The following is a 12,124-nucleotide window of genomic DNA, read 5'->3' on the forward strand; positions in this document are numbered from 1 at the left end:
AAGTAATGTCCAAGTTCCCACCTCTTGCAATAATTAAATATTATATATAATTAATTATGATATTAAATTAGACATTTATTATTAATTATTATAATAACAATTCATAAATTATAAATAAATGTATAGTTAATTTAAACTCCTCATTAAGTTTCAAGAGGTGACAAGGGATCAGGTCAAGGGAAGTCCGATACATCACTAATACTTACGTAATTAAGTTCAATTAATAATTACGTTTGTAGGGTTGTTCAAAGATTGAATGTTTGCTATTTGTTGTACAGCGGGGTCAAATGCAAGGGGGTAGATGGCTTGGGGGTAATAGGAGGTAATTGATCGAGGGTTAAAGGACGGGGGGGGTTAAGAGTCCTACAACCAATTATAAGTATTTACTTAATGCTGACAAACTGTAATAAAAAGGAAAATAAATGCTTGAATATAACAAATGGCAGTGTTTATATGTTTCCTCTTGTTTAAACATGTCTCATCCTACCTTATAAGTCATGTCTCCTCCTGGTGTATCAAGTATCTTACTTTTGGTTAGTTTCGAAAACACCTATAAATGGCTATTAATTATTGCACTACATCAAAAATACTTTGGAATTATTTGTCTTAGGTACTACCTATGCCATGTTGCCTGGGCGTTGAATTATCTTTTAAATTGTGATACTTGTGACAGTTAAAAAAAAAGATCTTTTAGAAAATGTATCATCACTCTCCCTATACAGACAAGCACTATATTATAATGCTTGTAAGAATACCCAAACACTCGTGCGGGCAACGTAATGCTTGTCATTACCTATAATTAAGCTAATTCGTCCAAATTTAGTGTCTTCCAGAACATTTAACTCTATAAATTTTCCTACAACTTTTTTGTCTCGCCTTTCGTAAAGAAAAATCCTTGGGACGCCACCGTACGTGTAGGTCAAACTGTTGAATTATTGTTAAATTTATGGTCAGAATAACATCATTTAGGGATATAATTTATAAATCCCGTCCCCCCCTATACGCTTTCTTCCTTGCTGTTATTATTAAAGGTATGTGAAAAAAGAAAGAAAGTGGTTATTGTATGATGACGTCATAGCTGTCAGGTCTATTTTTTATTTTATTAGTACATTAACATTTGACTATTTAGTTGATTAAATAAATAATCAACTTGAAAAAGTGGTGTTTCTTTCTAAATAAGAACTAACTAATATTCCTAGGAATGGAGGACCTTCCGGATGAGGTTCTGGAGTCAATTTTGGGAAAAGTGAACCCGTATGAAGATGCTGAGAATTGTGCGTTGGTGTGTTCTCGGTGGAGACGTGTTATGTTGGTGGTGCGACAACGGAGGAAAGGGCGATTCATGAGTGGACTTTTGTCCGGATCCTTGTGCGTTTCCAAGGGACGGAAGGCAGAGAAAATACTGAGGATAGCCAAGAGATATTCGCATTCCGCAATTTATTATGACAAAGGGCTGTTTGTTTTCGGAGGCTGCACCTCCACCTCCACCACGTTCAATGACTTATGGAGACTGGACCTTTCGACTCGTACATGGATGCGGACGTCCTCCACAGGGCGATATCCCTCTCCTAAGGCATGCGCGTCCTTAGTGCTCTACGAAGAAGAACTGTACCTCTTTGGAGGCTGGTCCTCTCTGTCCCCGTATCGCCTCATTGGGTCCTGGAAGCTCTTGAACGAATTGCATGTCTATAATCCTTTACTGAATAAATGGACACTCTTTGAAGAAAGTAGTGAGAGTAGGGCACCTCCCTGCTCCGCGGGGCACACCGCATCTATTCACGGTGAGGCCATGATCGTCTTTGGTGGACTTCAGAAAAGTGCAGCCATCGGAAATTTTTCTAGTTCCAATGATATATGGATTTTCAACATCCCTTTGAAATCCTGGTCCATACTCCCTCCCACACCCATGCGTCCACAACCTCGCTTTGGTCATTCGCAAATTAAATTGTCAGAAGAACATTTGCTCATAATTGGGGGCTGCGATTCTAATGGCGTTTTTCATGATGTTTGGCTCTTTGATATGTCAAAAGAGCCATGGAAATGGTATAGATGTGAGGTTGCTAATCCCCAGTATGGAGCAAATGACTCCTGGTGCCACCCTGCCTGTAAAGTTGATGATTATGTAGTGATACTCTGTATGAATAATGTTAATCCGAAAGACAGTTCTAATGGACGTCAATGGAACATAAACCCCGATCTTCGAAGAGGAATGAATAGAGGAGATGGAGCCTTTTGGCATCATAATCGACGTCGTGAAGACTTTGCAGATCCTGTTCCCGAACCTCCGTCCAATGAAGTAGTACAAGGGCATATTATAAGACCAGATCCTTATGGTGAACGGATGAAAGCTTTTACCATTCCAGTCAATCGCTCAAACATTGTACCTACTAGGAAATCACTGGAGACGCGTCAGAAACAGCTAGATGTATTGAAAAAGATGGAAGATAGGCTTTTAAAGTTTAAAGCACAAGAACAACAGAGAAGTAATTGTGGTCCCACTGATTCAAGTAAAAAATTAGTTTTGCATATTTTGGATATAAGTAAAGCTATTTCGAACCGTGTTGTTTCCTGGCTCCAAATTAAAACGTCTTATGCCTATCAATCTCCGGAAGAAACACTTTTATATTCTCTAGTAACTTGTAGATCTGAGCTCGTTATGTTTGGTGGAATACAAATGGAGGCTTCTTCTGCTAGATCTGCAACACCTGATCAGACCAAAGAATCTGTTTCAAATACTACGTATTATTTTAGTCCTTTTCATGAAATAATATGATTTCTTTACTTATATTTAATGTGAATATTCACTTTTTGTTACAATACATAAAAATAATTTAAAGTATGAGACAACTCTATTCTACAAGGAAGCAAACAACAGGATATCAATAGTTGGCTTTTCAAGATATTTTTGTTCCCTACTGTCTGCAAATATGGCTTATAGCTTACAATCTTATGAATTTGAGAAATAAACAATGAATGATTTCATAAAGGGTTTAGTCATAAAAATCACTTAAATGCATCTTTGAATTTTTTACAGGCTGAATGACGTCTTCAGGGGGGTTCGAACCCAGCTCCTACTACCAACACTACTACCCGTCCTACAATAAATATAATAAATCTGGAATCTACTCTATCTAATGAACAAACTTTGGAAGCCTTTCGAACCTTTCTACGCTCAGCAGACGGAAAAACAAAGTTTTCCTCAGAAGTCAAAGGACGTTTTGAACGAATATTAGATCTAGTACTTTTTTGCAGAAAATTATTTGATATTCACAAAGACTCTGATAAAGAACTGCGTGAGGCTATGATCAATATGAATCGTTTGTTTTTTGATTGTGAATTTTCTAAACGAGTTGCTGTCCCTGGACAGAGTAGTCTACGAACATTTAAAACTCACTGTTGGGAAATGGACTTTAGAACATCCACCATTCAACCAAATATAAGTCTTGTAAGACCTATTTTTGAAGATATTTATAGAAAGTTACAATCTAAGCATGACTATTGGAAAAGAACTTATCGGCCAGCCACAACACTGCGTGCCGTGCTCTGTAACATTTTATAATACATTATTAACTTGTTCTGCTTAATGCACCAACAATTCCTCGTACTTAAGATCTCCAGCCCCCAATTAACTCATTCACCTTGGTTATTACTCTTGGCTTCTTTTATTATATATTATATGTAGTTCTAAAATCTCAAAAAAACATTTTGATTTGTCAGTCTACTTGAACAGCTATGTCTATAACTAAAATATATTTCAGTTCCTTTTTTTATGTTTAATATGATATAATCCAATAATAATATCATTTAAATTTTGTTATGGAGTAATATATTATGATAATTACTCTATGTATAGTTTTCTCCCACAATTTATGTAGTGCAGCTTGAAACCAAGGTAGCTTTTTCCTTATTCGCTTGTTCTTTTTTTAATTTTGCTTGATTATAATTACATTAAGTCATTTTGATTTCCTTATTTTTTTGATGAATATAATTTCAAAAATGTATATATATTATTATATTTAAAACCGTTTTTTACCTGATATCATAAATATTATGTTAAGTGCCTCTAAGTAAATAAAAGAAAATGCAGGTGTAAAGTCTGTTTTATATTGGAAAAAAAAAACATTATATCTTATCTTGTAGGAGTATTATCTTTTTTTTAACCCACATGATTGCTTCATTGAAATAATAATATTTTGGCGATACACGATTGCTACAATGCTCAAGTTACGAAGAAAATCCTTAATATTGTGTTTGTCTGTCGGTTTTATACTAATATACATCGCCATTAGTCAATATTGTAAGTACATTTGTATTCTGTGAGGACGTATCGTCAATGATTCTTATTTCCTCTTTGGGTGCACCACAAGTTCCTCTTAAAGTAGCCAAAAGGGATCGTCACAATGAAAGAAATTCTATTTGAAAAACCATATCAAAGTAAATACAAGTCTCTTAAATCAGAGAAAGATTATAAACTATATCTAAAATTCATGGGTATATTTTCTCATTCGACAAACTTGTATGCAAAGCCTATAATTGACTTAAATATGCCTATGAAATATTGGACTGTATGTAAATATAGGCAGTGAAAAAATCAGCTCCTTTTCTTGATTTTTGTACAAGATATTTTTTATGTTGACACATCACATTTACGGAAATCTTGCATAATAAACCTATATATTTAAGTTAAACTTCAAACATGGACTCAGAGACTTCGATACGAGAATTACAGAGGGAAAAAAATCCGTGAAATTGTTGCCTCTGAAATGGAAGAGCTGCTTCTCTCCAAATTGGAATTGAACTCGAAAAAAAGTCAGTTATTTGTTATCCCAGAATCAAATTTATTTATAACTTGATTGTAATTATTTAATTATATCCGTAAGTTTTTTTGTAGATTCTATAGTTAAAAACTTGATTGGAAAGTTAAGAATGGAAGGAGCAGTGAGTGAATTAAATTCTCCATTACTTGCTAGTGCATTTTGCATGGAGGATGTCGGTAATCAAGACCATTGTCAAGGAAGTTCCAACCCATCTCCCAGATGGCCTTATCCCAAGGGTAAATGTAAAATATCTCAAAATGTGAAAATTGTTGTTTTTCTGACTAATTAGAAATTATGGTGAACAGGACATTCTCCTGCTTACAAAGATTATCAGATGTTACCATCTTGCTTGATTTGCCAGTGTAAGCGAAGAACATAAAGTAATCAAATTTCATTCTATAATTACATTTGTGTTTGTCTTATAGAAAATCAAATTTATCAGACATTGTACATCTCATTCAATCAATTGCTGAAAGCTATAGTTATGTACGGATTATTGCAGCAATCCCTACGCAATTTGAGGATCAGCTTCGTAAAAAAATTAAATATTGGATCAATCAAGTTATTTTAGTTGGTATTAATGAGGGATACTCAGAATCATATCGTTGGAATAGTTTAATAGAGATGGTAGAGACTTCAATGGTTATGATTGGGCGAGATTTGGATTATTTTGGTACAAAAAATGTTGTATGGTTGAAATTATTATTACAAATTAATTCTTTTTTTAGGATCTTTCTCAGATTTGGATCGATCCATTGACTTATTAAATAAATATGGGCATCAAATTTTAGCTGTTGGCGGATCAAGGCGTCTTAAAGATGGGCATTGGATCAATGGCTGTTCTCAAATTACGATAGATACATATGCCTTTAAAATTCAAAATGGTTATAAAAAATCATCTTGTGATGATTGTATGATATGTTCCTACATCCGTGGCCCTTTTTTAACACGTACTGATAGATTTAAGCAAATACCGCTGAATAAGGACATTTCCTTGGCGTTTATCAAGTGGTATTATGATCACAGATTAAATACTGTATCCTTATCATGTCCCGACTTACTCTATCTCACAAACGATGACTTAAAAAATGATTTGGAAGGAAGCCGGGAAGATTGGATGAGCTTGGGAAAGGCTTTGAAATTCCAAGCTGTTATACCTCATAAAAGAGTTCAGTCAGAATACCAATTTTCTTGCCATGAAATTAGGATAAAATGCTCGCCGAGGTCGATGGCTGATTCATTCCTACTTCCGTATTGCTGTACAAGAAGCTATAATTTTGTAATTGAACGTCTTGAATTCTTAGCAAGTAACTTGGGGATTGACTATGAGTTAAATTCTGGATCCTTGCTCGGAGCTGTTAAACTAAATAACTTTATTCCATGGGATATTGATGGTGACATATATATTAAAACGGATCATATTGTTAAATTTTTTGACTATGGAGGAAGTGCTCGAAAAATCCTTGAGAGAAATGGATTTACTTTAACAAGTATACAAGAGAACAACTATTGGGACATAGGAGCGAAATATTTTAATTTACATTTTGGAGGAATAGAGTTTGAAATGCAGGGTCGTCGAAACTTGACCGAAAAAGAATGTTCAGAATTTTATCACGATCAAGTATGTCGTAACAAAACACGGGTCTTAGTGGGCCACACATGGGCAAAAACTCATGCAAACCCAGGTAGATATGCTCGTCTTAGGTACGGTCCAGGATATTTAAAACATTCCACATCCTGGAGGTATAATATTCATCAAGATAATTCATTTGAAAAGTATCAAACATCAGGGCAATGGAATCTATGCAGAGAGGAAGCAGATCATACATGTCTTGATTCATATGACGGAGACGGAAATATCAATTGGCTTCCATCCAACTATCCTGGAAATGAATAAATAGAAATAAGAATCTTTTTAACTAAAATATATATATATATATGGTGAAATTTAATAAAAATTAATGATAATAATTATTCTTCAAAGAATACAAATGTATCCTAATCCAGACTCCATTTTAAGAAATTCTAGCTTGCTTTTGTTTTAACAGGCTACACATACATACTAAATTGTTGACAAAGAAATAATACTACAACATTCTAGAAAAATGATTTAATATCTACAACCAATCATATAGAACTAATGTACATAATATTCATTGTTAAGGTATCATAAATCTTTTCAAATAATATTATATAATTAAAACAAGTAACTCCAAGAGATTTGACAAATCTATTTTTCTATGTACTTTAAAATCAAATTATATAGTGATTACTTTTTAATATGGCAATTAGATTAAATATATGTAAATAAAAAAGCTAGTATTAGGGACAAAGAAATAACAAGTTTCCTCTTTAAAAAAAAGAAATACAACCTATAACGGAAAGCGAATGCTTGACAAGTTAGAAATTAAAGCATAAAATGACTTTGGGAAAACAACCTTTGCATAAACAACCCATGAATCACCCCAGCTAGAGTAGTTACAACAATAATTTATAATTCTTCGAAGACAAAGGAGAGATCTACCGACTCTCTGTTGTAGTTACAACTATGATTTTCCAATATAAAGGAGAGATCTACCGACTCTCAGTCGTATTGGTAGATGTCTCGTTAAGAAATTCTAAGCTTTCCATGAGATCATTTGAGTCTTCTGTCGTGGTAGTGGTCGTTGTTGTAGTAGTAGTCGTTGTTTGATTAATATATACATAAATTATTTCTTTCGTGTGCGTGGACGAAGACCCCCAACTGAAAGCCCCTAATTCAAAAAGAATGATAAGGGTTATAATTAAAAGAATTACGATCCCTACAGAAAATAAGCAAAATTTCTTCCTCCTGGCCTTTTTAGCATAGGTTTCAGCGGAGGACAACTGCTTTTTTCCAGCCTCAACGTTTGTTTCAGCTGACATAACATGTGTATATATATTATCAATGGTTTCTCCTTGGGAACTAATCAAATTTGCAATGTCCATAAACATATCCCTGACTTCACGAATGGAGGCCTCTAGTTTGATGAACTCATCGTGTCGATCTTGAAGTTCTATTAGTTGACGTCTTGCAAGTTTTTCTTGATCAAGTATGGCTGTGGCAAAAACCCCAGTTTTACCTTCATCCAGCATTGTTTCTATCGCTTCATCATCATATCCGGAATTGACAATTTTGCATCTCCTCACTAATAGTGTTTTGTTTTTATCTCGATATTCCACTTGCTGAGCATTGTAGGTTACCCAAACATCATAAAACCTTTTAGACTGGGCAACAAATAAGGTTTTTCGCATGCGTGACACCATTGTATCCTCATTTTCTTCTTCTTCGGACATTGCCTTCTTATGCTGCTCCAGAGCGGGTCGAATCGTATTACCCAACTTTTTGGCTTCCTGCATTTTTGTATTCATTGAAGACTCGAGATTATCGTCCTTCCGGGCAGAGTTGAGCAGAGTTCCTTGGATCTTATGAATATCTTGTACAAGAGACTAAAAGGAAGGGGAAAAATAATGGATATTCATTTCATCATCATTAATATATTCAATAAAACATCATTTGAGTCGAGCCCAATAATTAAAAATTGAATCATCTTAATTTATTATGACGTCATCATTTATTCTTTTTGATGCGTTTAAGAAATATAACCAGATGTGTACATGACGTCGCATTAATAAGATCCCGCCTTATTTATTATTACCTTTAGTTTATCGATGTCCGTGGAAATGTCAGTAAAGGAGTTGCACATCTCATCGTAAGTCGGACCCTTGTTTTTCTTTTCCTTGAGCGAAATCATCTCTTCTTTCTCACCAATCGGAGGATATTTGGCTCGAGATTGAAGTTCTGCTAACCGATTTTTTTACCATCCTTCTGAAGCCTTAGAAGTAAACATGAGAAATAAAATAATAATGCAACTGACGCCATCTATAGACTATTTTTCTAAATTTAAAACATTCAAATAATATGTATATGCTACTATTTAGTTAAATATGAAGCTTTATAAAATATATTTATGAGTGACGCTAATAACTTCTTTGATTACTCATGAATAGTCAATTAACTACATTTTCTATCATTCAAGCTCAATTTTGTCAATTGAGCCTTTTTATGACTTTAAATATGTTAATATCGCGTGCCTCTCACTCTAATCAAATATACAACTTTATTTTGGAATACATAAAAGTGCTAATTTGTATTTTAAATCATTTTCCTTTTTGTATAAAAATAGCGATGATTAATTATATTCTAAGGACATTACTAAAATATGTAAATATATGTGTGATGAATTAACACAAAAACAATCTTGAACAAAAATCAAGAAGGGGAGAAAATATTCAATTAATTTTTTTATATAAAACATGAACATTTTTTGGAGCCCCCACCTGGGGTGTGTTTTCAAAAATCTGGTGTGGTTTGACATACGCCGAACCCCTGACACAAACTCACCCAAACCCTAGGGTTCAATCGGACTCAAGTTAAGAACCACCATCAAAAATCTATAGCTATTCACAAAGAAATCGAATTTTTGGAAAAAATTCAATTCAAAAATCAAAACTATTTACAGTCACTTGAAAGTTCAAATATTATTTTTTTTGTAAAAACTTCAATGAATCCATATCTATTCACAAAAATTATTTATTTTGGGAATTTGTTTTTCAAAAATCCATAGATATTCAGAGAGAATTAAATTTTTTGGAAAAAAAAAATGAAAAATTAAATTTATTTGAAAAAAAAAATTATGAAATAAAATTCAAATATTAAAGTTTTTGGGAAAAAAAAAACACAATTCAAAAATCAAAACTATTCACGGAACTTCAAAGTTGAAAAATTTTTTTTTTTTTTTAAATTTAAAAAAAGCTCAAATATTTTTTTTTGCACAAATATTATTTTTTTTGTTTTTTCAACTTCAAAAAATCCACATCTATTCACAGAAAACTAATTTTTTTGGAGAAAAAAATATTGAAAAATTAAATTTAAAAAAAAATTTGGAAATAAAATTCAAATATTAAAGTTTTTGGAAAAAAAAGAATTAAAAAAAGCTATTTACGAAAACTTAAATTTTTGAAAACAAAATTTGAAAAATGAAAGCACAAATATTATTTTTTTTGAATAAGTTTGAAAAAGTCCATATCTATTCACAAAAAGTTAGTTTTTTGGAAAATAGTTTGAAATATAAAATTTGCCCAAATGATGATCAAATTTTCTAGTAAAAAACAAAAATTCCTTAATTGTAGGGGGCCCAAGACGCCCCCAAGCAACTACAAAAAGGCTACCCTTACATTATCATATTTTTTTCATCTACAATAATATTTTTTGAATAAATTTTCATCCTTTTATCTCTTGTAGAATATTCTTAACCAACAAGTCCCCTTTTGATAGTTCTATGGTTGAGTCTCAGCTATTTCAATCAACTTCACTTTACGATCATTCAAAATTATTTTGTAGCCATTTTTGATTTTTTCGTCGATAACTGCCTCTTTTGGACATCTAAGACCTGTATCGTCTTTAACGCTCATTTAAATTTTGCAAACTATCTTTCAACGGTTGATTTAACTGGTGCAGAGTGCGAATAATGTTTATCAAGCCCAACCATCGTTTCAACAATATTTTGTTCATCAAAAAGCAATACTTCATTAAAGACAGAAATGGATAAAAATTGTTCTCAAGGGTTTGATCCACCGGAGTTATAACTGTAGGTTTTTATTGAACTCAGACTAGGGTTGAGGATAGACATTTGAGTAACTCCTTGCTATATGGAGCGTCTTCTTGTGAAGTCACAATTTTCATGTCGTTGGGGGAACCAAGAAGAACCAAGTTTTATGTAAAGGAAAACCACTTTTTTTAATATTATGGAACATAGTGAATTATTGGATGTCAAAACTAGTGTTGAGGTTCGGTCTGGAAATCCTAGACCGATATGATACTGTTACATTTTTAGATGGACCGAACTAATTCGGTCCATCAAAAAGGCTTGGTCTAGATCGGTCCAAAGGAAAAATTCGGTCTAGATCGTTGCAAAGGAAGAGTATGGTCTAAATCGTTCCAAAGGAAAAATTGGGTTTAGTTTGGTCCCCATCAAAATCGGTCTAGACCGATTTCATAGATAAATTGTTTATAACATGACATCATATGTATTTTCAAGTACAATGACGTCATACGAAGTTTAAACAGAGATAGTTCGGAGGAATTTTAATCCTGCACTGCTTTATCTCGCTAACACAAAATACCATATGTATTTTATTGTGAGAGGTAAGAGGAACAGAACTAGCAACTTCTTTGATATGGATAGCTGCCAATACGGGGTTAGCGGTGTAGCTACATGAGTTTTCAAATGTGCATTGGTATTTTGCATTGAGAGATTTCAAATAATACTCCATTGATTGTACAGAATTAGAAAAGAAAGATGGTTTGTGAAGACAAACACCACCATGGCCTAAGGAGGCTTGAGATCTAAAGATTGGCTGATCTGCATGACAGAAGTTTCATTTATCATTCCTCGAAAGTGAGCTTCTGCTAATTCCATGGCACGGCCTATCTGAAGGACTTCTTCGAGATTTGACAAACTTCTTTGCAAAAGCGGTTTGTTGTATTTTAGGAGGAGCTCGTATTCTTGATAATAGTTCCCACGAGCATATCATCTTCACAAGGAGAATTACAGGATGATCATTATACCTATTCAAATTTTAACTTTTTTTTTCAAACCTTTTCATATTTGACTTTTTGCCGTTCTCGAAGGTCTATAGAAACTAAATATACCAGTCATTTGGTTTTTTTTTTGAGCGCGGATATGCCTACCGCATGGGCCTCGGAAATTAATTGCCGGTGGCTCTAAAAAAGTGAGAAAAAAAACATGACTTTTTTATATTCTTTTTAGTATAGCTTCGTAATGGCTTATCGTATGGCATTGCTATGGGTATCAAATCAAAGACAATAAACTGTGCTTCAATTTGATTCAATATGTTATTAACCGTATATTTATACTCATGAGTAAATTTTACCCCAGATTTAAAAAAATGCTTGTTTTTTAAATTTTTTCCCCTGTCTTTTTAGGTGTTCTCCTAAGTAATTATTATCTTGGCGTATATTTATGTTGTGGCTTGACGAGGGAGAGACACAAACTTATTTATAGTAGGGGAGATCCAGGATGACCGAGAGACAAATGAGAAGAAGAAATTTCGTGGAGGAATAAGACTACACTTATTATAAGATCATATGTATTCTTTATAATACAAAACCATATTCTAATTTATTTACAAAATAAATGACTATTTATACTACGTAAAATACAACACTTATAATACATACAAGAAAATACAAGAAGATAAGAACA

The 12,124-nt window shown here is 33.2% G+C and overlaps 3 protein-coding genes across 7 annotated transcripts; 2 read left to right on the forward strand and 1 right to left on the reverse strand.

The window, feature by feature from the left end:
• Positions 1-449: 449 nt before the first annotated feature.
• LOC121125670 (F-box only protein 42) lies at positions 450-3,034 on the forward strand. The gene has a single exon (XM_040720871.2). The coding sequence runs from the start codon at positions 1,202-1,204 to the stop codon at positions 2,771-2,773; it is 1,572 nt and encodes a 523-aa protein (XP_040576805.1). The 5' UTR covers positions 450-1,201; the 3' UTR covers positions 2,774-3,034.
• A 1,131-nt stretch (positions 3,035-4,165) lies between these two features.
• Positions 4,166-6,819, forward strand: LOC121125669 (uncharacterized). Of its 4 annotated transcripts, XM_071891558.1 has the most exons (7): positions 4,200-4,297; positions 4,368-4,434; positions 4,684-4,809; positions 4,892-5,053; positions 5,107-5,179; positions 5,243-5,490; positions 5,546-6,819. In XM_071891558.1, exons 2-7 carry the CDS (start codon positions 4,401-4,403, stop codon positions 6,712-6,714), a joined length of 1,812 nt encoding a protein of 603 aa, XP_071747659.1. In that variant the 5' UTR covers positions 4,200-4,297; positions 4,368-4,400; the 3' UTR covers positions 6,715-6,819. The 4 variants fall into 4 exon arrangements, with proteins under 4 accessions (XP_040576802.1, XP_040576803.1, XP_040576804.1 ...); XM_040720868.2 differs by having other exon boundaries at positions 4,166-4,434; XM_040720869.2 differs by having other exon boundaries at positions 4,168-4,809; positions 4,881-5,053.
• A 93-nt stretch (positions 6,820-6,912) lies between these two features.
• LOC121125671 (syntaxin-2) lies at positions 6,913-8,847 on the reverse strand. 2 transcript variants are annotated; one of them, XM_040720873.2, is made up of 3 exons: positions 8,495-8,713; positions 7,623-8,285; positions 6,913-7,570 (listed from the first exon to the last, which is right to left on the reverse strand). In XM_040720873.2, exons 1-3 carry the CDS (start codon positions 8,588-8,590, stop codon positions 7,526-7,528), a joined length of 804 nt encoding a protein of 267 aa, XP_040576807.1. In that variant the 5' UTR covers positions 8,591-8,713; the 3' UTR covers positions 6,913-7,525. The 2 variants fall into 2 exon arrangements, with proteins under 2 accessions (XP_040576807.1, XP_040576806.1); XM_040720872.2 differs by having other exon boundaries at positions 6,913-8,285; positions 8,495-8,847.
• Between the last annotated feature and the right edge of the window lie 3,277 nt (positions 8,848-12,124).

Source organism: Lepeophtheirus salmonis, chromosome 10 (assembly GCF_016086655.4).
Source record: "Lepeophtheirus salmonis chromosome 10, UVic_Lsal_1.4, whole genome shotgun sequence".
Classification (NCBI taxonomy): Eukaryota; Metazoa; Arthropoda; class Copepoda; order Siphonostomatoida; family Caligidae; genus Lepeophtheirus; species Lepeophtheirus salmonis.

Bases quoted from the DNA above. Each gene is read 5' to 3' on its own strand.
- LOC121125670 (XM_040720871.2), top strand. From the start codon at position 1,202: ATGGAGGACCTTCCGGATGAGGTTCTGGAGTCAATTTTGGGAAAAGTG.
- LOC121125669 (XM_040720868.2), top strand. From the start codon at position 4,401: ATGAAAGAAATTCTATTTGAAAAACCATATCAAA. The intron at 4,435-4,683 runs GTAAATACAAGT...TATATATTTAAG, and splicing joins ATTTGAAAAACCATATCAAA to TTAAACTTCAAACATGGACT. The intron at 5,491-5,545 runs GTACAAAAAATG...TTCTTTTTTTAG, and splicing joins GCGAGATTTGGATTATTTTG to GATCTTTCTCAGATTTGGAT.
- LOC121125671 (XM_040720872.2), bottom strand. From the start codon at position 8,590: ATGATTTCGCTCAAGGAAAAGAAAAACAAGGGTCCGACTTACGATGAG. The intron at 8,286-8,494 runs GTAATAATAAAT...CCTTCCTTTTAG, and splicing joins CGGACATCGATAAACTAAAG to TCTCTTGTACAAGATATTCA.